The sequence below is a fragment of the Phaethon aethereus genome, assembly GCF_964289735.1.
Source record: "Phaethon aethereus genome assembly, chromosome: 4".
NCBI lineage: Eukaryota > Metazoa > Chordata > Aves > Phaethontiformes > Phaethontidae > Phaethon > Phaethon aethereus.
Window position 1 is genome coordinate 5,660,098 of NC_138578.1, and position 24,015 is coordinate 5,684,112.

General features: G+C 39.3%; 1 protein-coding gene across 1 annotated transcript; it reads left to right on the plus strand.

Moving 5' to 3' along the window:
• Nucleotides 1-977: 977 nt before the first annotated feature.
• METTL14 (methyltransferase 14, N6-adenosine-methyltransferase non-catalytic subunit) lies at nucleotides 978-23,151 on the plus strand. Its single transcript, XM_081999048.1, has 11 exons — nucleotides 978-1,438; nucleotides 1,918-2,006; nucleotides 2,727-2,814; nucleotides 7,627-7,707; nucleotides 8,103-8,190; nucleotides 10,702-10,792; nucleotides 12,362-12,503; nucleotides 14,984-15,076; nucleotides 16,443-16,559; nucleotides 19,257-19,467; nucleotides 22,707-23,151. The coding sequence occupies exons 1-11, from the start codon at nucleotides 1,262-1,264 to the stop codon at nucleotides 23,018-23,020; spliced, it is 1,491 nt and encodes a 496-aa protein (XP_081855174.1). The 5' UTR covers nucleotides 978-1,261; the 3' UTR covers nucleotides 23,021-23,151.
• Nucleotides 23,152-24,015: the final 864 nt, after the last annotated feature.

Here is a 24,015-nt window from a genome sequence, read left to right on the forward strand (position 1 = left end):
TTAAAAGCTCCATCATTTTCCTAGGATGTTCTGAGAAATGGGAGGGGCTGGAAATAGTTCCTTTCTGCGTTAGTCTGCACCGCTCCAATTTCCTTCTCTTCATGCATCTTTCTCAGTTTTAAGTTTGACCTGCATAATGTCATCAACATGTATACCATATACACCATGTATTAAAAAAAAAAAAAGATAATAATAGCTTGTGTCACAAAAGTGTGATGGTATCTGGCACTAAGATATCGTCAGAGGAACACCAGGCTCCATACAACAGAGAGCTGAGCATCACTTTTCAGCTCTTGTCCACATCTTTGGGTCTGACAATTACAGGAAAAATTGATTTATTTCAGGAGAGCGATCATTAGCATTAATTATAACTGCTGAGATAATTTGTAATGTTTCTTAGTCTTTTATTAAGTTTCCTTTTGTGAGACGCTAGAAAGTTGAAGTTTATTGCACAACCTTTGAATCGAGACTGTGGGCCTTTATTTCAATCTTCATTCTTGTTGTAGTGTGAATAGCTGTCAGAATGAAAATCAGTTTGCAATATAAATGACATACATTGAAAGACAGACAATAAAAGGCGGGGAGGGGAAGCAGGAAAGAGACCAAAAAATCTGATGAAAAATGCTTTAAAGATTTTGTAAAACTTGCTCAAACCAGAACTGTTTAAACAATCAGAAAGATGTAGGCAAAACATGAAGATTAACCTACAAATAACTACACTGGATGTAAAGGACGCACTAGGGTGACAGACCTGTACAAGTAGCAAGGAAAAGCATTACACATAAAACTGAGAGACGGGCCCCCAAAATGCAACAAATTGCAGTAACCTGTCACAGCTGTGACATGCCCTGGAGAGGAAACCTGGCTGAAAAGAGCCCTCGGAAGATTTTGCACAGCTGGTTGTGTGGAGTAGGTGATGAAAGTTCATTGCAGTGGCTGAGTGAAAATGAATTTAACAGCTACAGTTGAAAAAACAAATTAAATTAAAAGAGGCAAGAAGTCTGGAAATGGGAGCTACATCCGTCTGGAGGCCAACACCTTGGAATTTAGAGTCGGTTCAGCTGTAGGTCAGAGCTAGCCTCTTTTGAGCCCGACCACCTCGTTCGCCCCCAAGCACGGCAAGCCGTCGCTATGGGGGGGGAACGCAGCCCCTGGTGCCGCCGGGACCGGCCCGGCCGCCGCTCCTGCCGCCGAGCAAGCCCGCGGGAAGGGGGCCAGCCCCGCTGCCCGCCCGCCCCGGCCTCCGCTGCCCGCAACCAGCATGGCCGGCGCGTCACGCGGCCGCTGCTGCCACCCCCTTGGAAGAGGGGGCGGAAGTGACGCACCGGCGGGGGCCTGGCGAAGCGGGGTGGTGGAGGCTGGGAGCGCGGCGATGAACAGCCGCCTGCAGGAGATCAGGGAGCGGCAGAAGCTCCGGCGGCAGCTCTTGGCGCAGCAGGTAGCGGGCGGGGGTGGCCAGGCTGTCCCCCCCGCCAGGCCGGGACCCGCCGGCGGGCGCTCGAGCGCCTGGGCTCCGCCCTGCCCCCGCGGGGAGGGGGCAGAGGGCGCGCGCTGCCTCAGGTGCAACGGTTCTGCTAACAAGGGCGGGGGGAGGGGGGAGCTCTTTGTGTGGTGGCTGCTGGTCGGTGAGGCGACGGAGCGGTCCTGTCCTTGGCCCAGGGTGCCTGGCGGATGGGCAGAGGCAAGCAGCGAGCCCCGGGCGGCCCGCTCCGTTCGGCCCCGCAGCCTCGGTGGGAGAGGTGGTGGCTGCCGGGGCTTCCAGTCCGGCTGGTTGGAGGGTGTGCCAGGTTTAGAGAGTGAGCCTTTGGCTTCCCGATTGTTACTGTTTGGGGGTTTTGTGTTTTGTTTTGTTTTGTTTTGTTTTGTTTTTTTAATCAGTGGTAGCTGTGGTTTGAATTTGTCTTGCCCGTTGTTCAGTTAGGAGCTGAAAACGCAGACAGTATCGGTGCCGTGCTGAACAGTAAAGATGACCAACGGGAGATCGCTGAAACAAGAGAAACGTGTAGGTCGGTATTGGTGGGCGATTTCTGTCAAAAATTGGGGGGCGTTAACAGTAATACAAACCTTTGAAAGAGGATGATACGGCATTTCAAAGAGCAAAGGGAAATCTTACCGTTTATTTAAAAACATACAATTCGGGGAAAGAAAATGCTTTAATTACTCAAATCTGAACATTGAATGAGGTGAGTAGGGTTTAGTCATTCACTTCTAATAGCAGTTTGGAAATCAAGGCTAACTTTTGCTTCCTGTGGAACAAAACTGAGGTGTGAATTTTAGAGTCTGCCATCTGCATTGTTCTAGAGCCTTTATACTTTTGCTAAGAGCAGTTACAGGGTAATTTAGCTTAAAAATTCTCATGGAACAATAGACGCGTGTAGGACAGAGTAGCTGGTGCTTATTAATTCTTATACGTAACAGTAATTTTCTTGTGTGGGCAGACTTAATTTTGTACATATAGTGCTTTGATTAAAATAAGTTGTACCTTTTAGAATGGAAAAATGAGGAAGCCAGATACCTGTTTTCAGGAGTCCTGTCCTTAAGAAGTTGTGCTGGTCTCAAATATACCGAGAGAGGAGCAACTTCTCATATACAAAGTTTCAAAACAATTTCCAGCTTGAAACAGAAAGAAGTAGTCAATGCGAATTATCAGAGATTTCTGAAATGTTCTCTCTGGAGAGAGAAACTTTTTTATATGAGAATTTATTTTTTTTTTTTAATGCTTATAGGGCTGCTTATGATACTTCTGCACCAAATGCAAAACGCAAATACCCAGATGAGGGAGAAGCTGATGAGGAAGAGATTGAAGAATATAAGGTAAGGAAAAAAGGAAAAAGTTATTTTTCTGTAGTGCTCATGTGTCTCTGAGGGACTTATAAAATATGTGTGTGTATAGATAAAAATAAATGCAAAGTGTATAGATACTTCAAAATGTCTTCCACTGCAGAGATCTAAGAGAGGAGGCATAGATGCCTTATAGATAGAACCTGAAGTGGTTCTCTTCAGATGTGGCTTAGGTGCATTGAACCGTACACGCACCAGAACCCAATGGCTGGAGGCTTAATTTAGTGCTGCTCCTAGGAGGAGGTAGGCCCACAGGGAGCAGCAGTGTGTCATGGCTAGCTGTCTTGTGTGGGAAGAAGTGGTAAAATACATGTGTGCTTGGGTAGACACACAAAAAAGTCTTGACCAGAATTTGTGTCAGAAGAAAAGCTTGCATTTAGCAAGAGGCACAGGCCATTGGATGGGGTACAGAGAGGCTGAGGGTGTCTTCCAACCAGCCTGTTAAGTACAGAAGAATGCAGCTCTGGATGAATGGAAGAAATAAGATTCTAAAGGAATGGAAGTAAGAGGCTTGGTTGGGGTATGCTTTAAGTATCCAAAATACCCAGGAAAAGTTCAGTTTAAAAAACAAAAATGGCTCCATGGTCATTGAAGAACGAGTGGTTGTCAAACTGTCATGTTCTTCATTTTTCAAATGCTCATTCAGGAGCTATTTGACAGCTTTCATGTCTCATATCTTTTGGCTGAGTGGTAGAGAAAGGATGTTAAACAAAGGCAAGATTAGGGTACAGCTGTCTTTTCTGATTTGCTTTGTGATCTTGTTGCAGTCTATATCCCCTCTCCCTTTTTCCATTTCCTAATAACCTTGCTTCTGTGGTTATGTAGAATCAAGGTCAGTGCATTTATGAAATAATGCAGTGTCTGCTCTTCTCTTGGATGCCTAAAAAGAGTAATTTTTGAAATATGAGGCTTTGGTACTGTTATATTTGTGTTCAAGTTTATAAATCTTTCTGTAATAATGCCTATCTTCTATCTTACTAAAACAAAAAGTTAATGTATGACAGGACATTTTTTGATGACTAATTTTTAAATTCTATCTAAATGGACAGACATTCTTTTTAACATGCTAAGTGTTAGTCTGTACATCTTTATCAAATCAGTCACCATCCCGAAGAAGGGCTTTATAGAGTACATGCACAATGAAGTGGGGGTTTTATGTTCCCATTAGTGATCAGTTCATATCAGTTTATTTTACTCCTTCACCAAGTATGTGGTTAAACAACTCTTTTTTTGTTTCTGTGAAATACATGTGGATAAGTCACTTCAGTGGGCAAAACATAAGATTCTTATAATTAACATTTTCTTCATTAGCATAGAGAAGACTTACAGCCCTGAGGTGCGCTGTAACCACTTGCAAGTGGCCAGACTCTTGCTATATTGTTGAAATTGAAGAATATTTTAATAATACTAGCTCGCACCAACTTCAGTTGAGCAGATGAATAGATTTCAGAAACTTGAAACCCCCAAGTAGAATATCTACAGTGGAGTCATCAGCTGTTTTCTGCAGACATTGCTAATTCCCTATTGGCAAGGAGAGAAGAACTTAGTAAAATCCCATCTGTATTTATGTAACTTTTTCCTAAGTACTTTGAGCCAGTTTAAATTTAGTCTTGTAATATGAACTCATACAAAAATCTAGATCCTTATGGTATCAAGCCCTATTGGATTGTGTTTAATACTCCTGAGACAAAAGTAATAGACTTAAGTATTAGTGCTTCAGCCAAGTATCGCAAATCTGTCGGTTTTGTTAGGAAAATTAAGGTAAGTACTGAAGTAAGTATTTATGACGTAAAGTGACTCTCATGTCTCTCAAACACTGACTTGCAGTGTTGGGTTCTATGTGATGCTATCAGTTAATCCTTCTGAAGTGGCTTAAAATTTTTGTGCCCTGACTTCAGATTTATTGGAAATGAATGTGTCCTCAAACCACAACTGCTCTGGCTGGAGCCTGAGCATCTAGCTGTAATGGCTGGTGAAAATGGGTTACTGTGAAGATACCACATTGTTGTTACTGCAACAAAGTGTGATGGCACAAGGTCTGCAGGGGTGGAGTGTGTGGATGTGGATGTGAAAGCTTTAAACAAATGTAGTTGGGTGTTTTAGAGGATTTCTGTTGGTTTCTAGTGATCCAAATGGAAAGTGAAATGAGCTGATGACACCTGAATGCCTTATGCTGATGTTTTGAGAGAAGGCTGCACAGTGACATTGACTTTATTATATGGGCGGGAGTGTGAGAGCACTTATTGAGGTGAAAGATGAAGTATGTTAATCTTCTCAGACATTTAGGAACATCTGAGGGGAAAAAAAGCAATATTTTCTAATTTTTGTTTCTCTGGTTTTGTTTTTTTGGTAGAGTAAGTATGAATTTATAGTGATGGTTGTTAATAAGCATCAGGCTGATATGAAATGAAAGGGCAGCAAAGCTGCTTGTTACGCTTCCTGCTGGCATCTTGACTTCTGTCTTGGAGCCTGACTCTGTGTTGCAAACCATAGAGGTGGGAGATAATGAGAAGAGTTGCATTATTGGCAAAAATGAATAACAGATATTTCAAGGTCAGAAAGCTGAGTTGTGGTTCTAAAGAACTTCTACAATATTCCTGTTTTTTGTGGAACTGTAACAGTTGTACGAGGGTTAGTTGAGTTCCCTGGTCTGCATTTGGATGTGACAGATAATGGGACTAGACTATCTGCTGCCACTCTGAGGCTTTTCCTGGCCTTCCGAGATGCTCTCAGGCACTCCTCTTCCCCAGGTGAATTTAATCAATTGTTTCAACCTGTATAAATGTCTGGACAGTGTTTTGTGGCAGAGGTCTGGAGTTTTAACCTTGTATGAAGTACAAAAATACCTGTGGTCCAAATTTTCTGTCTGCCAGCTTAATGTGATACAGCTCTGTTTTACTTTGTTTCTGCAAGCAGCGGCTTATGAGCTTGGAATGTTTCCTTGCCATTGTTGTGGAGGCTGAAAAAATCTTGCTTGGTTGAATCATGGTAGTTGCTTAGTGTATCTGTAGTGATTTGAAGAAACTGTATGCTTGAATACTGTGTGTAGTTTTTGTTTCTGTGACTCAGCAACAATATACCAGATTTGGAAAACAAGGATGATTAATGCACAAGAATGTAGTACCTTGTATTACTGCTAATTACATTCTGTCTCTGCTTTGACTGTGTTCTTTTGCCTTTGAAAGTTGGTGCTGTGGGCTTTTTGTTTGTGGCCACAAGACTTGTTTTTTTTAAAATCACTTATGAAGGCATAAAGCGAACTGATGACTCGGAAGTAGGTATCTAACAAGTGCTTATCATCAGAAGGCTAAGATTTAGAAGATGGAAGAAGGGAAACAGGTGTAAGCTTATGATGGCATAAGCAGTTTTTAGTAAAACTCAAGGTTTCAGCTTTTTTTTTTTTTTTTTGGCCTAACGCTGCTGCTTGTCTGCTGTTCATTCCTTTTCCTTGTAAACACGTTGCTGTTTCTGTTAGTAAACTTTCTCTTTTTGGTCTGGTTAAACAAACAAATGAAAAAAAGACTGTATCTCTGTAAGTTCTTCACCTGAATAATGGGGAGGGGGAATCTGTGACCTATTAATCACAGCAGGCATTTCAGAAGTTGGTTCAAAGCTCTAAGTTGGAAAGAACACAGAGCTTACTTTTAAGATTTCAACAGCTAGAGGGATCAAAATAGGGAGAATGCTTGTTTTTTTTTCACTCTGCATTCAGACAGCTGATGTAGCATAGGGTAAATGCAGCAGTAATAATAGCCTTTTCTCTGCATGTTTTGACTTAAAATGTGTGTTGGAGGGGAGAAGGTGAGTTCTTTTCTGAGAGAAATCTGGTTCTTTCCTTTTATTTCAGTGTGTTAAAATGTCTCTCTTTAATATTTCAACCTTGAGACTGCTTTTCCTCTCCTATGAAGCACTATATTAAGTAAGTTCTGTTGTAATCAGTAATTTATGAAAGAGTATATGCATCCTACTAAAATATGGTAGATGATATTATTTAGTGGTTCTTCAGTTTTACTTATATATAGTATATATAGTGGTTTGTTTCAGGATCAATGGGAAAACAGAAAGTGACGTGAAGAAGCGAGTCTGTCTCTTGTTTCTGTTCTTTCCAAGTTCTCTTGGATGTTCAGAGTATGTCAGTGTGACAGATCTCTGAATTCCAGAAATCTGATGAACGACTAATTGGTGACACACTAACTGTGGAAAAAAATTGCAATGCTATTACTGTTTCCTGTACATTTTGAGACTACAAAATGGGAATTTTAAAGTTACTTTTAAGGACAGTCCATACGAAATACTGCCTTGTACTATGTGCTATTTCTGCAAAGCGTGGACTTTAACAGATTTATATAGAGAAGATGATTTCGGCCTAGGAGATGATTGAATGGATATAAATGTTCAAAGGTTCTATTACAGAACTTCAATAAAATATATCATTTCCTGTAGTCCAAGGAGTGAAATTTTGGGGGGACAAAAATTAAAAGTTCTACACCTTGTAAAGCACTGCCTACACTGTCAGGATCTAGAAATGAAGGGTTTCTAACTTTATTCTTCTTTCAGAGGCCTTTCCCCATAACACTCTCCTCATTAATGAGAGAGAGGCAGAACTTTTTGGGAATAGGTAATTTTTTCTTTTTCCCCTCCAAAACTGGAGCTGGAACCATTCATGCTGTGCTGTTGTAGAAGACTTCTGTTTGTAGACAGACCACTTCTTTCCTTAAGAAGCAGAATTATAATGAGAGAAACAGCATGATCTTGCGTACTTATACTACCTGCTTTATTTCCAAGGATGAAGTAGAGCTGCAGCAAGATGAAGAGAACCTGCCCTATGAAGAAGAGATTTACAAAGATTCCAGTACATTTCTTAAGGTGAGCTGCTTCTGCAATTAGAAGTCTAGTCAAAGCTGGCATAGTTGTGTTAAACTGTTCCTGCATTGATGGTACTTGAAATACAGCTTTAAAGGCTGAAGTAATTGACTGGAATTCACCAGTACAGAAGTTTCCTGTGAAAGGTATGACTGTAGCTAGGATTTAACATTGATCTGACTAAAGAGCTGGGTCAACTTACAGTGAGCTGTAGTAATGATGGGCTTGATTTGGAACTAAAAACACGACGATAGTCTTGGCAAGCGTAGCTTATAAAGGCATGTTGAAAAGAAAAAAAATCTGTTTCTTTCTCATTTATCAGACTAACACATGTAGTGCACGTGTGTACGTCCAGTTATCTCCCCGTTGCTCTCACTAAGCTCCCTTTTGTTCTACAGGGTACTCAGAGCTTAAATCCACACAACGATTACTGCCAACACTTTGTGGATACAGGACACAGACCCCAGAACTTCATCAGGGATGTTGGTATGGCATAGTCAGTAACTCTTTGAAGAAAACTGATTTTATTTGATAGCACTTTTACTTCCCCTTTTTAATTCCGTACAGCTAGTGGGAAGTGTGGATGCAGATATAGTTCATAGTTTTGTGTCTCTGTGTGCATACATACCAATATATAAATTTATATGAATGATTTTATTTTTAATCAGTTAGGAGGTGATTATTATCAAGGCTCCTCTTACTCTTGGTTCTATTTGAAAGTATTTAACCAGTATTTAACTGGCTTCAAAACTAAACTCTTTCGGTTCCAGAAGGTAGATGAGTCTAGCGAGCAGATCTTGAAACCTTTGGAAGTTTGAGTAACTGACTTACAGTTCAGCTGTTTCCTGGACTATATTGCCTCTAAGAATGCATATAGCATGTTAAGTATGGAAATACTTAAATTGAACTCAGTAAGCAATATGATAATATTTACCAGTTAAACTATGTAAGTGCTGACAACTCATTAGAAGGCTCAACATATTACTGAGTTTAGAGGATGTTATTTTTCAAGTTTACGTTCATTCAGCCATCACTGAACTTGCTATTGAAATCTTAGTTTATTAGGCCTGAATTTCATCTGTCTAAAACTAAGGTACACTTTGGTCCCGTTTCCCAGAATGGGTGCCTGGTAGTTATTTGTTTTTTAAAAAAAAACAGGACACCTCCCTCTGGGGTTTTCTGCAGCCATTCTCTGTATTTCATCAAGTTTAAGATTGACAGGGCAAGTGTGTTGTGTTGGTAGAAGTGAGCCCAAAGAAGTTTTGTTTGCGTGTTGAGGCAGTTAGTTTGTTTCTTCTCTATATTTTGTGAACGCTGCTGTGAAACACATCTGGATGTTTAGTATGAAAAATGGGGTTTGACTCAGTTATGTCTTTATCTGAAGAGCATCTGGGCTTCACAGTTAAGTACTTGAAATAGTTATACACTGTTCTTTGAAATAAGATGAGTACGACAGAATAGCACCCCATGTTATTTGCACTGACTTCTCTGCTGCATAAAGAACGGGCGAGGGACAGGACAACTTGTTATGTGAGTATTATTATGGAAATGAACATGTCATGAGCAGTTAGTCTAGACTCTCTATTAAAGATGAGGTATGTGAAGTTGCATATTGGTTAGAATACTTTTTCTACATGATGATCAGAACTCTGCTTAGGTGCTTCTTTGTAATTGGACATGACCCTACAAGAAGCTGTAGGGAACTAGTCGTTCCAGAACACCTAGTTACATCTTTTTGATGTTGCTGTTGGAAGAAAGGGAGATCTCTGGGGTTTGGTTTGTGTGGTGGTGGTGTTTTGTTTTTGGGTTTTTGTGTTTGGGGTTTTTTTTTTTTTTTTTCTTTAAACAACTTAAGTCGTCTTGATGTAAAAGAATTTTCAGTCTATTCCTTAGCTGCTGATAACTGGCTTCCGTTTCGGCTGGTCAGGAGTATTTGACTTGCACCGGCTGGAAGCAACACAGCAGTAGAAATCAGAATACCACAGTGGTGTTTTTAAGATGTTATATATTTAAGGAAAAGAACAAAAATAGCTTTGGGGTGTTTTATGCACGTGTAATAAGAGATAATAAGGTTAGATACTAAGAACTTTGCTTTTACTAGTGCGATGCTAGCATTGGGAGTTCAGAGTTAAAATAAGGAGAGGGATGAAGGGTTGTGAGTTTGTGCATTTGTGTGGGTGTTGTTTCCTGATGGATTAGGACCATTTAAAGTTGTAAATTTAAATGAACATGGAGCTTTGTAAATAACTCCTACTAAAGTTGAACTGATACTGCTTGGTAGGTGGGAATGGTACCTTTTTGGTTTGTGCTGAGACTACTGCAATAACAAAAAGATCCTGTGAATGTAATATACTGAAAAGTTTGCTTCTTTTTTCTCTTCTGCTGCAAACTTTAAAAAAAAAAAAAACAAACAACCCTAATTAGGGTTCTCTTTTTTGCATTCTGTACATATGAAAGGTTTGAAAATTAACATCATAAAGCTAATTCTAGTAACCTAAATAAATAAATCTTCATGACTGACACCAGAGTCCCAAATCTCAGTGTAAGGGAACCAGCCACACCCCAGTTGCTGCCTTAGAAATAGTCTTCAAAGGTTAAATAAGAGTATTCTGTAAATGTATGTTAATTAGATCTTAATATAAGCTTATCAATGGGGGGAATAACAAAATAACTTTCATCATTCTGACACTTAGTTTAAATGAAAGGTTGTTTTCCTTCTGATAAAAGGATTTGTGAACTCCTGGTCACTGTAGTGCTCTAGAGAAGATGAGAGCATAGACACTACATTCATTAACGGCCACAATTAACTGCGTGAAGGCAGGAGGTTTTTGTGAAGTACTGAACAAAAAACTGCTTTGATGGGTTTGGTTTGTTCTAAAAAAGTTTAAAATGAGGCTAAGTGTTAACGTTTGGACCTATTCAGAATACTGGACAATGCTTAATTGATACAGATTTACTCTCTAAGTAGTTGTTAACTTCATGTTTTCTTCTTTTTAGGCCTAGCAGATAGGTTTGAAGAATATCCAAAACTTAGAGAGCTCATCAGATTGAAGGATGAGCTGATATCTAAATCTAACACTCCTCCCATGTAAGTGTTCTTGTGGAAAATGCCTTTCTTCTCCAGACCTGTTTGAAGTTAGCTGTCTGCTTTGCAAATCTCTCTTTAGCACCTGCTCAGAATTTACATTTTCTATTTCTCTTTGTATATACAAATTAATCAATTGAAACTTCAGAAGGGTAAAATCAGCTTGTTTTTGTTAGTTTAATCTAGGTGTTTAATGTAGTATATAAACTAGATTTTTGTTCCAGTGTGTGATTATTTACAGTATCTGAAGCTTTGGGGTTTTTTAGGAATGAACTGTCAACTGGTAGGGCTGCAGGCTTTAATTTGGGAACTAAAACAACATCAGATGATTGTGAATCTCATTTTATCTGCAGTTTACAATAATAAGAAAAGCTTTAAAAAATTGGCCTCTTAATGAAACCTAAGTTGTTCTTGTAACAGGGTTTTTTTTTTTTTTAATAATGTTCAGCTATTATCTTCGTATCCGTTAATGTTACTTTGTAGTTTAAGACCAAAAAAAGTTTAGGGTGGCTGGAAGACATTTGTCTTTGAATTACCTCTTGAGTTCTTGCTGAACGTTAGACACAGTAGAAGCATGCAGCATGTTACTCCCAGGGATTTGAATCCATCTGAATGTGAACCTAATGCTTTTAATAAGACTGCAGTCCTAATCTGCACCGAGTAAAAAAGCATTATTACATGATAGTCACATGAAAAACTAAGAAACAGTTGTCTGAACAACTGAGATACAAACTGTAAAACTCAACTTGCTATTTTGAAGTTAGATGCATTTTGGCATTCTTAGCCTTAAAGCACAAAAGAAAATATAGCACCAAAAAAAAAAAAAGGGAAAAATAGTAGTCAAATGCTGCCTTGTGATCACACCAAATACAGTTATGGAGTAGAAGTCTCTTTCCAGACACTTTCTTAGGAAGGGGGAGGTGGTGGTCTGCTAATCACCCTTTTTTTTTTTTTTTTTAAGGTTAAAGGTATTGAGGCAAGGGCAGTGTAATTTTTTTTGAGAGTGATAACAGCTGTGAGTGGTGGGCAGGTGTGGAGGCCAGTTGTAAGAGTGCATTTAAGTGTGTATTATGCTTTTGTTGTAGGGATAGAGAAAAACATTTCTACTATATGAAAAGTAACCACATTTCCAGTATTCAGAGTCTTCTGAATGTAACATATAATAAATGGCAATTCTAACAACATGCCACACAGAATTCTGTTAGCCAGGCAGTAAGTGTTTGCTTCTTACATGTTGATGTTTTCTCCTATATAGTCCATGGATGTACAGAAAGTTCAGTGATTCTGTACTAGATATTGTTGTACAGTCTGTGTAGGCATCTGTTTCATGCTTGCTAAATTAGAAACTGTTTATTGAGAGAAAGACTACTTTTAAAAAAAATCTGATGCAACAGCTTCCAGCCTAGGTTAAGTGAGAATTATGCATCTTCTTTGGATTTAGTGCATTTGAGCTATATGAACTACACAGGAGACCCTACTCTTAACTGGCTACACAGAAGTGCTATGTGGAGTATAATTTTCAAACCCCTGTTGTAACTCGTCCAAGAAATCTATCGTCTTCTGTTTAAACAGGTACTTGCAAGCAGACTTGGAAGCTTTTGATATTAGGGAACTGAAGTCCAAATTTGATGTGATTCTTCTGGAACCACCACTGGAAGAATACTACCGAGAGACTGGCATTACGGCCAATGAAAAATGTTGGACCTGGGATGATGTAAGTATTTTTCTTGTTGTGAAAAGGATTTCCTACATATATTTAAGCAAATAGTTTGCGGATTTAATTTGGTATCAAAATGTTTGAGATGTGTGTTAAGGAAAAATGGGGTATGCTTTTTGTTTTGTTTTTAAAAAGAAAAGTCTATATTCTTATGAAAACTTTAAAAAAAGTGGAAAGTTTTATGTTGTATGCATGGCTACACTATTTGTGTTAAAAGACTTTTTTTTAAGGCGCTTAATGAATTAAATACACCTTTTTGTTCTCCCTCAGCCTGGTTGAAAACTTAAATCTACTAACAGTGGGTCTTCTCCCTATCCTCAAATTCCATGTGTTTTCTGTTTGGTTTTGCCGTTGAAATTCAGAATATCCATTGTAAATATCCCCTGTGTCTTGAAATTCTTGAAGAGATTTTTAAGGTATGCTTTTTAATATGCTGGTCTTGTAGTCAGAAGAGTAGATGAGTATGCGTCACTGATATACCTCCTTTCTCCAAAGTATTGATTGGGTAGAAAATTTTAACAATCAAACCAATTGTAATCATGAGAAGCCTAATAAGATAGATAAACCTTACTTATGGAATTTTTTTCTTGTATTTATGTATTCCCTTACTGCTTAGTCACATCAAGGGTGGTGTTTTTTCTTGAAGCCGTGTTGATTTCTGACCTGTTTTTGGGAACAAGGAGAAATCTTCATGTGCAAAATGTGATCGTCTTCGAGATCACTGTTGGTGCTCCCGTTTTATCGTGCTCTAGTAAGCCTTTGGAGAATTGAGTTAGAAAAAAGATTTTGAAATTCTTTCTGTAGTAACACCTGTAGATGCTTGTAAAGGAGGAAGCACTCAAGATGTGTTGATAAGTAAGTAGCTCCATTCTGTATCTTTACCTTTTCAATAAAGTCAGCTCTGGAAAAGCAAGGTGAGGGCTGGAGGGTATGAAGTGCTGGATGTCATCAAGCATAACAATTTGATGACACAAAGCCTGCTGCCAAGTTGCCCTGTCCTTTGAGATTGAACCAGGGAATTCTTTCACTTGGGCATTGAGTAAAACATGTGTAACGCTAATGTCAAATAGCGATAGGTTGACTCTACTCTGTGTGTCTGCACTTCACTCATTTAAAAAAACCAAAACAATAACAAATCCACAAAAAAAGCCCAAAACCAAACAACCCTGTCCTCACAACAAAACAGACAATCTGTAGTAGAGAGGAATAGGTGATTTAAAGAAAAAAAAAAAAAGTTTGCATAACCTTGTCAGGAATTCTTAGGTGGGTGGGAATATGCAACTAGCAAATGCCTATTATTTAGGTACCCTATTTGAAAGGTATGTGGGACTATGTCTGCATTGGCAGCAAATGTGTCATAGTATGAACGAATCAGTAGACTGAAGCAGTTGTGTCTACTGAGGTTTTCTTATCTGTGTTCTGTGCAGTTTGGGGGAGGGGGATGATGGTGTTACTTTAAACTAGATTTAGTTTGTCCTTAACATTGAAACCCGCACGTGCATAACTTGAGAAGTGAATCGGTCAAACTAAAGGATCATGAGAACAAAATAAAATTCAGTCCACCTTCAAGGAATGAATTTGAAAACAAACCAATGCCTGGGATAAAAGACTGGGCAACTACATGTTAAGGAATAGGTAGCTTCTGTGTTAGCTGTTCTGTTACGCCTGGCAGTGCTGCCCAGGGGAAAAACATTCTGCCCGAACAGAAAAACTGGAAGTGTTGGAGGCAGGAGTCATGGTCTTAGTTGGAAGTTATGTCCTCTTAGACTGGCTTCTACTCCATTGTTTTTCTTCACAGTGGCACTGAATGAAGCTTGATTTGATGTGTTAGCAAGTTACAGATGAATCCTTTCAACTTGTAATGAGTAACAGATGCTTTGCATCTGAAGTTATTTCATCCTGAATGTTACTTATTTGTCATTGTTGAACCACTGCCCTGATAAATTAATTCTTGCTGCTTTTTTCCTGAAAGTGAAAAAGAAAAGAATGCCTTTCCTATATAGTAATAAGTATTAAGGTGTTTTTTTTTTTTATAATGTGCATACAGAAGCTTCACATAAGTAACTCTAGGGCAGAAAAGAAACAGAGCACTATTGCTCTGTTATTAAATCTTTTTGCTACCAATGGAATGATAAAAGGAAGCAAAGGTTTAGGGGGGAAAAAAAAATCATGTGGGTTGTATTAGTCTCTAGGTCTACAATTTTCTATACAGGTAGAATTTCTCTTAAAGAGAATAATTAAGCTGGTCATCAGCTATGTTGAAAACATGCACTTGAGTACTGATAAGGTAACTTCTACAACATACTTTCTAGACGACAATTTTAAAAGGATGGCCGTGAATGGTATACAGACTAACATCTTTAATGAAAGTGCTTCCTGATGGTTTCTGTGATAATGCTTCAACAAATATTATTACTGACACAATCGGTGATTTATATTAAATTTAGAAACACGGTTATTCCTATTATTATTATTAGATCATGAAATTGGAAATTGAAGAAATTGCAGCCCCAAGGTCATTTGTGTTTCTATGGTGCGGTTCAGGCGAGGGTCTGGATCTTGGCCGAGTGGTAAGATGATGTTTTAACTCAATTTATCAGGGACAGGCTTAAGAGTTTATTTTTATCGTTGACTTTTTCTGTATAGAATTCTCAACTGTAACTGCTGAGAGATGTTTTGTTACTGTGGTAGAGGATATATAATTTTAAGTGGATTAAATAAATGTAAGTGTATCTGGCATTAACTGTTTAGATACTGTTATTTTCCAGATGAGTTGCTGAGACTATGTGAGGAAGCATAATTCTGTAGTCTAGAAAGCTGTACTGCTCTCTTGTTCTTGTTGTATGCATGTTGCTATGTTGAATGCATTTACAACATTTTTATTTTTTTAACAGAAGTCTTAATAGTTTTCTGCCAGAAATATTGATGATAGTAGAAAGGTGCTACTGTTTCATAAAGTGAGATAAAATTGTGTGCGTAGCACTGCTTATTTTCAGAAAATACCTGGAGTTTAAGTAGGTTTATTCTTTGTGAGCTCTGTGCAGTTTTACTTCCCTATAAGATCTTGGATTTTTAGAGTAATCTTTCTGTATGCCAGGTCAGCACTGCTTGTGTTGGGAATGGTAGAATAAGAATGTGCAATCCAGTGGCTGTGCTGAAACATTCTTTGCTTAGTTTGAAAAGTGCTTTCTATTAAAACAATACAGCACTTGTTAAAGGACAACATGCGGTTACTAATCTGTTTGCTTTATCTGCTTTTCATTCTGAGGTTGGTTAAAGTAGCTATTGTGGATAGATTGATTTTGGTCATACACGTATTCGTAGTAGCTGGGCAGTTCTTGAACACAGCAATAGCCAAATGAGCTTGAGTCCTTAATGCCCAATTTCTTCCCTTTCTAACACTACACTTACAGGAGTTAAGGGTTTAAAAGTCATATAAGGTTTTGGGGGGTTTTTTTGTTTTTTTGTTTGTTTGTTTGTTTGTTTTTACAGATGTAAGAAAATCCATAAAACGGTAGCAAAGGCTTTTGGCTGTTTATCTTCCCATTTATAGAATTTTACACTGATGTGAAAAAACTACCAGGTTTTAGTGGGGACAGTGCCAAGGCAGCTGATCACTATGTTCCTCAGACTGATTTTGATTAAACTTAAGTGTCAGTAGGTAAAAATTAGTGCAGATCTGTGCAGTTGTTAGATACTTAAAAAAAAAAAAAAAAGTGGTACATAGACAAGGCAATGTGCACATAAGCCTTTGGGGGTAGGAGGCAGCTTGACAAAACGTAGTACAGTCATGCCAGTAAACTGTTTTATTCATCTGTGACAAATTTCTCTTCCAGCTCTGCTTTAAGAAAAGTCAAGTACCTATACAAGTGCTCCGTTTAGGTTACTTAAGTTTATGGTAGAGTATGAACTGTTTTATCTGTCCATAATATTTAGTGTCTACGCAAATGGGGTTACAGAAGATGTGAGGACATTTGTTGGATTAAAACGAATAAGAACAATCCTGGAAAGACCAAGACTCTAGACCCTAAGGCTGTTTTCCAAAGAACCAAGGTAAAGGTTTGGCTCAGTTTCTCCTCTGTTCCCATCTTGTCTCTTATGCTAATGAAACACCCGGTGCTCCACGGCATTTGGTGACATGCTTTCAGGAAAACAGAGATGAGGACTTCAGAGTTCTGTTCTGTGAAGTATGTTATATGGAAATAAACATATTCATAGGACGAATGATGAACTTCTGTCCCCTTCTTGACTTTAGTCAGTATGGGGTATAGAAGTTTCAGGTACACTTCATGCTGCTTGGTAAATGTCTATTATAGTCCTCTAAGTGTCATGCTTAGCCTTACATATTTACTTAGCCATACATATTTGAGCCTTGTGAAATGCAGGCAGCTGAGGAGGGTTCATAGATTGGTGGAACAAGAAGTAAATCCTCAGAGGGAAGATGGAAATTGAATAGAAAATGTTAATTGTACATTGCAATGTTTTAGACTTCTGGGTTGTTTCGATTATGGGTGAATGGTAAATAAGCAGTTAGTCTGTTAGCAATACCTTCCGTGCAAAACACAAGCTCCTTTCCAGATTAGAGGAGAAAACATGCTGGTAGAGGAACAGACCTGTTGAATGGGACTAAATTTAATGTCAAAAGAAGTCTTTAAAACTGTAGATTGTAAATGAATGTAGTCATAAAAAATAACTCTGGAAGAGTGGCTGGTGGTTCTAAATAGGCACGTGCAGGTATGTGTGCAGAGCTTGAACCAGACAGAGGACTCTGAGGGACCGTAGCTCAGTTAGTATCTCTTGACTTCCTGCAGATGACTGTAATGCACACGTGACAGAATCAGTCGGCTTGGTTTAAACAGTTTCTTAGGGATGTGTTGTGGAGGACGTGTATTGAAGAAGGTACAGAGGGGAAAAAAAAGTGTTTTGATTTAGGAGCCTCAAATGTACGTTATTCAAAACCTTAGAAAAATGTAGCTAGGATTTATAAAGAATTGTTTTGGGTATGTGTGGGTGTAACCGTGGCAGTTTTACTGAATACAGAGAGTTGGCTGACGATTTAATAATTTAAAGTGTCATCAGCCTCAGGACTCATTCCACATTCATAAATGACTCGGTAGTATTAAGCACTCTCAACTCTGTCTCGGATTTGCCATTTTTTAGGAGTAGAAACTTCCCTTTAAGGCATATGTAATCTTTCTTTGACTTGCATTTAAGTGTGCTTGAAAGTGCTTGAAAGTGTATTAATCATATAAATAATTATAAGTATAAATATTGTACGTTTATTGCATATCGTATTGCAAATATGTGCAGCTAGCTCATGAGGGAGAGGTTAAAACTAACACAGGAGGATTTGGGGGGAACTTTATGTCTTTAGTGTAATGGAGAAGAGTAGTTTCTGGTATCAGAGAATTTCTCTGCTTATTGAGCAAGGGTTGGGCTGAGGTCACTATTTATAATAAACATTGAAAATTGAGCTAGCTTATTCTGACTGAATAAGTAGTCTGCTGTGCAAGATGTATTTACTAGTGACTACAACAGCAAATGCTATCCTATTATGTTTAGTTTAGGCATCTCTCTAGACGGATGCTTTATGCTGTGCCACCTGTTACCAAATCGGAGGTACTAATGAATGACATTCCATGTGTTACAAAAATAAAATGGTTTTGATAGTTCTTCCAAAGACTAGATTTACAAGGCTTTGCTTGATGGGTAATTTGCTTAGCAGAATTCTGCCTTTTCATTTAGTTAAATTTAAGGTCTGAAAACCCTGTAGCTTGGGTGCAGTTGACCAACTGCACAGATATGATAGGTCACCTATTCTGCCTTTCACATTTATTCACTCACTCTTAAAACCCTTGCCAGAAATCTTGAAATGATGACATACTTTTGTCTGCAGCTTCTTTTAGAGCCATCTGGTGGCACTTAGTGAATCCGTCTTTCATGATACTGGGGAAAATCACTCATCGGAGCTTAATATTCCCAGAACAGAACTCTGAAATGAATGTGTAGAACCCTCTTTTCATCCTGTACCGATTATGGTGATGCCTCATCCATAGATTCTACATACTAGTCACTTAAATTGATCTACAATGTTTTAGAAGAAAGGAAAGCAATGCATATTACAGTTAAGGAACATTTTTAATGCTGATGGAGTTGACTGAGAGTGCATTGACAGTTTGATAGTGGTTTTACTTTTATACCTTCTAGAACGGTAACCGGAGAGTGAAGGCTACTTTTGTAACAGAGGTACAATATGAAAAAGTACATCTTATTTTCACTGTTTTATGACTGAGAACTCTGGAAATTATTTGTATGAATAAAGTTAGGATCAGAATGCTGATGCAAGCATTAATCATAATTAATAACTATTCCCTTACTCTTGCCATCACTTTGTACTCTCTTTCCTTGTGGTGATTTCTCAGCCTTTCCACCTTAAAGCTCTAACTTTGCTGTAATTGAAGAAGTCCAAATATCTTATCTCAGCCTCTGTTTGAGTTTTACCTCTTTGTAGTGTAGTTCATCAAGCCAGACAGCTTAAGCTACTCTCGGCTTTGATTTCAAAAGGCTTTTTTGGTAGCTCCAGCTTGTTCTGTTCTTCCAGTTCATGCTTCAGACTTTTCTCTGTGCAAGAGTAGGATCTACTCTGCCTACAATTTCCTTTTCTCCCCATTGTGCTCCAGCCACAGATGTCTGTGCTGTGGCAGTACGTGCGGCACGTGACAGGTACTCTTCTGTGTTGTGTGTGCGTAGGAGCACTGCCTCATGGGCATTAAAGGAACTGTGCGTCGCAGTACCGATGGCGACTTCATCCATGCTAATGTTGATATTGACCTAATCATCACAGAAGAGCCTGAAATCGGCAACATAGAAAAACCTGTAGAGATTTTTCACATCATTGAGCATTTCTGCCTTGGACGCCGACGTCTTCATCTTTTTGGAAGGGACAGTACAATTCGCCCAGGTAACTGTTACTTTTATTTTTGTCAAATAGTTAAATTTTAATTTACTTTAGTAACCCTCTTCCATCATCTGATGCCACGTGATGGGTTCTGGTGGAAGCTGAGACAATAATGGTTCATCCCAATGCATGATTCTTCTGTCAGGACTTGCACCAGCTGAATAACTGTCATATATACATATGACAGACATATAACTGTTTCTGCATATATCCCCATTTCCCCCACGACGGGATTATGATACTGCAGGAAGCCAATAAGCTTTCCTGGTGACTTGTCAATAGAGGAATTCTAGTCAGGAGTGAGGAAATCTACTGAATGGAGAAATTTCCCAGGCTTCCTACCCTCCCATTCAGCTGACTAACCAGCCTAACATCCAGCAACAGACGAATTGTGGCATCACTTGACAGTTCTCCCAGCGCTGTGACAGCAGCAAAGTGATCTCTGCTCTAATGTTCTGTCCCTCACGATCAAATAGCAGAAAACTTTGCCAGAACTACAGATCCCACGTACGTATTTTCTTGGCATGATTGTCTGTCTGAGGAATCCTTGGCCTCTGTTGCAGGAGCATCGTATAGAACCCTACTAAGTCATAGTAAGCTAGGTTATTATTTCTATTATTATGATGTTTGAGAGCAAGACCAAGTCACAAATCCAGTTTAACACAGCTTACTGCTAAGGTTTATTTTATAGATACTCATTTTCAGAAGTAAATACGTGCTCAAACGGTAAGAACTTTATGCTTTTGTTTTCTCCATGTTATCTCTAATTGAAGGTAAATGCTGAAATTTTTCAGTGTTCTAGTGCAATACTGAAATGTAAGTTCATATGCTGAATATTTCTATTAAACTTTTATTTTTGGACTTAATGGTGAAGTAAACTCCACACCAGGTCTGAAAATCGAGATGTCTTTATTATGTGCAAGACAGAGTAGAAGAATTCTCTGCTTGTAAAATTTATATCAGTGTCCTAAAGAGGTTTCCAGACACGTGTTGTGGGTCAGACAATAAATCTCAAGGAGATACAATTTTTGGTTTATGTGAAGATCTGTTACTCAGAAAACAGTGTTGTTTGGAAAGTCTATGACAGCTACTGAGTCAATTTTTTCGGAAGAAAATTTTGGTAACCAATGTTTTTGACTGTTCATATGTTTAATTCATCAGTGAGTATAACAAAATTAAATTGAGATTTCTTTTTTGTGCCATGTGTTTACACTTCTTCAAAGCATGATTTCTTTGTCTAAACTGATTTTTATGTCTCTGTGAGCTTAGTCCTGGTCCTGTGTATCGGAAGACCCAGTGTCTTACACTGGATGTTGCATCTGGCGTAATTAAAAAATGCATAGAAGTATACGGATGAGATTGAAAGTAACTGCATTTTATTTGTTTCGATGGTCAGGCCTTTCAATTTATCATGCATAAGTGATGAAAGAGTTTCACTGCAGGAGAGTACACACTAGAAGAATAAAATCTATTTTGACACCTTTTTAGACTTTTGTATCTGTTGTCAGTGACATTTCTGCCCTAAAGCCTAATGTGAAATACAATTCAGCAGTCCTGTTTCTTTCAAGTACCGATGAACACTTGAATTGACAGATGTAATACCCTCATGTTATGGATAGTGTAGTCGTCCTGCACATGCTGATGGATACTGGGAGTGTTGGTGTCTGAACAGCTTACGGTAATAGCGCGTCCTTTTCAAAAATAAGGGGAGAGGGGTGAGTGGGCGAGTGCTAGAGCCGTGCTTGCTTGAGGGTCCTGCAGCAGTTTTGTGTAACATTGTTTTCCGAAATAGAGAGTAATAGTTTGGATGGCAGAGGAGAAATGGATACAAGTCCATCCGTGGCCTGGTTTGCTGCATGGGAATGCTAATACTTAAAAATGTTGCTTATTCTTTCAGTGCAGTTGGAATGGGATGTGTAGCAGTATACAAGCTGCAAGCAGGAAGTTACCTAAATAAATGTCAAGGTGGTGTTTCTCTCGCTTTCTCATACTACTATGGAGTAGTCATTATTGGCCATTCCTATTCTTTGACTGGCCTTTGGCTTGAAGTTTAACAGTGTTGGTCTTAATTCTGTTGGTTACTGGTCTGTGTGTGTGGAGGGGGACTGTTTTGTTTTGTAGAAAGACATTGCACAGTTATTGGTTCAGTGCTGTTGTAGGTGAATTCTTACATGTTAATGTCCCACAGGGTCATGTTAGTCTGATTCAACTTTGGTGTTTCTTTAATTGGTGGTTACCCTGGAATCACCTTGCATACTTTAAGTCCTGTACTCATCACAGATCCTCACAGTGCTCTGTGAAATACAAAAACCTAAGCTCGCGCTTTTTTTTTTTTTTTTTTTTTTAAAATGTGCAGAAAGCAAGGTAGGTGTTACATAAATTCCCAGGATAGAGAACAGTGTTAAAGGAACCGATCTTGGGTTTTTTCAATTCTTGTTTTCCTTATAAGCATGTTGTTGAGATCACTGAACTACATTTTTCTTCATTAATATATGGTAACAACTGAAATTTAAATTCCCACTGACATTTTTAAGTGGTCTGAGCCCCATTTTAGGTCCAAATGCTATTTTAGCTCACAACATGAAGAAATAGGATTGTGCCTGTTTTAAGTGTCTGCCTTCACTTGAAGTGAAGCTGAAGTGCCCGCTGAATGTTTGTGCATAAGCAGGTTAATTTAACTCTTTAAGCTCTATTTTTGGATATCACACTGGCTTCAACAGAATTGTTGCTGTGTTTTCAGATACGTGCTTCCAGCATGCTCTTGGCTCTGCAGTCACAACTGGTTTCTGGAGACAAAATTACCTTATTCAAGGGTAAATGCCTTTTAAAAAGGGGAGAAGGAGGAGGAGGATAGCATTATTTTTAAACTAGGTGATTTTACTGATCTGGTTTGGTCTGGTCCCTGAGGGGCTGGAAAACATTGTTGTGGTGTAAGAACAAGTAGGAAGGAGGGGGAAAGGGACTTGTGAAACCACAGCATGAATGTTCCCACATCCATGTGTAATTAAAAAAAAGAGAAGAAAAAGAAAAGGAGCCCTTACAAATATAAAGCTAAAAATCTTAACTTTTCAGCAACTCTGGCTTTCCTAGAGGTCACCTTTTCATTCCATTCAGTGCAGGCGGTGTGTAAGTAAGTGTCTGTCCCATCACTTGAGGGTGTTCATTTACAAGGAAGACGACAGTAACGGCCTTGAAGCATCATGTTTGTTCTTGCTTTTGTTGACTCTGGTTTTGTTCCCTAGGTTGGCTGACTGTAGGACCCACCCTCACAAACAGCAATTTCAACGCAGAAACGTATTCTTCATACTTCACAGCTCCAAATTCCCACCTGACCGGCTGTACCGAGGAGATAGAGAGACTTCGGCCCAAGTCGCCACCACCCAAGTCCAAGTCTGACCGGGGAGGTGGTGCTCCAAGGGGAGGAGGAAGAGGAGGGACTTCAGCAGGCCGAGGAGAAAGGGGCAGAGAGAGGAACAGAACTAACTTTCGGGGTGAGAGGGGCGGCTTCAGAGGGGGACGTGGAGGTACCCATAGAGGAGGCTTCCCCACCCGCTGACGGCTCTTAGGTAATTGCTTCTTCCCCCAGTCCTGTGCCTCATCTCTGAATCTCTTTTCTTAAGTCTTTTTTTCACTGAAGTGATTTATTCTGGGCACTCAAGCTAGGTGACTTCCAAAATTGGTTTTGGTGCAAGCAGTTACAGTCACTGGCACATCACCTCACCTGGCCCGCGGGGTCCTGCACTTGACAGTGCTGAACTCCAGCTCCTGACAGCCGCTGTCACTCAAAGCAGAGCGTGCCGTCTCTTCAAAGCACGGAGTGGACTTGAAGGGAAGACACTTGCTCTTCCCCTAAGAAACTTAAAAGTTTTTTTTCTCTAAAACACAGATTCCTCTTTCTTCTTTGGAGGTTCAGGTTTGGACTGACTTGGACTAACATGATGGAATGGGCATGAAATGCAGTTCTGAATCGCATGGCCATAGCACACTTACTGTCTTACGCATGGAAGAGAGAGTGCTGTGTCTATACCGACACCTATTTTAACCTGTCTGAAACAAAGGAGCAAGTTGAGTAAATACAATTCTATTTTTTCTTACTGGTTTAAATTTCCCAAATTATTCCTGGGAATAGGGAACAACTTTATTTTTCATCTCTAGTGTATATGCACTCACTTTTTATGTCTGTAGTGGAGAGAGTGGTAATTCTGTGTGTTGTGCTTCATGGAAAGCAAGAAGTCGTGCATTCATACGCAGCCCAGAATTTCTCCGTAGCTCTGGGTTGAGTTTTCACCCAGCGTCTGTTCAATAGTAGCCTTGTTCTTTGGTAGGAAAAACCTGTTTCACTGCAGACCTGTTGCAACGTAAGTCGTAGAAAGACCTCACTGGCGGTCGTATTGGGAGTGTGAGGCGATGTTGTAAGAGCGAGTGCTTCCCGAAAATAATCGCCTGGGCAATGAGAGCGCAGTAATCAAACCGAGTGTTTTGCTTTGCCTGTGGATGTTACGTGCCTTGGAGATAGACTGTTGGTGGTTAGCTCCAGAGGACAGTGTGAAA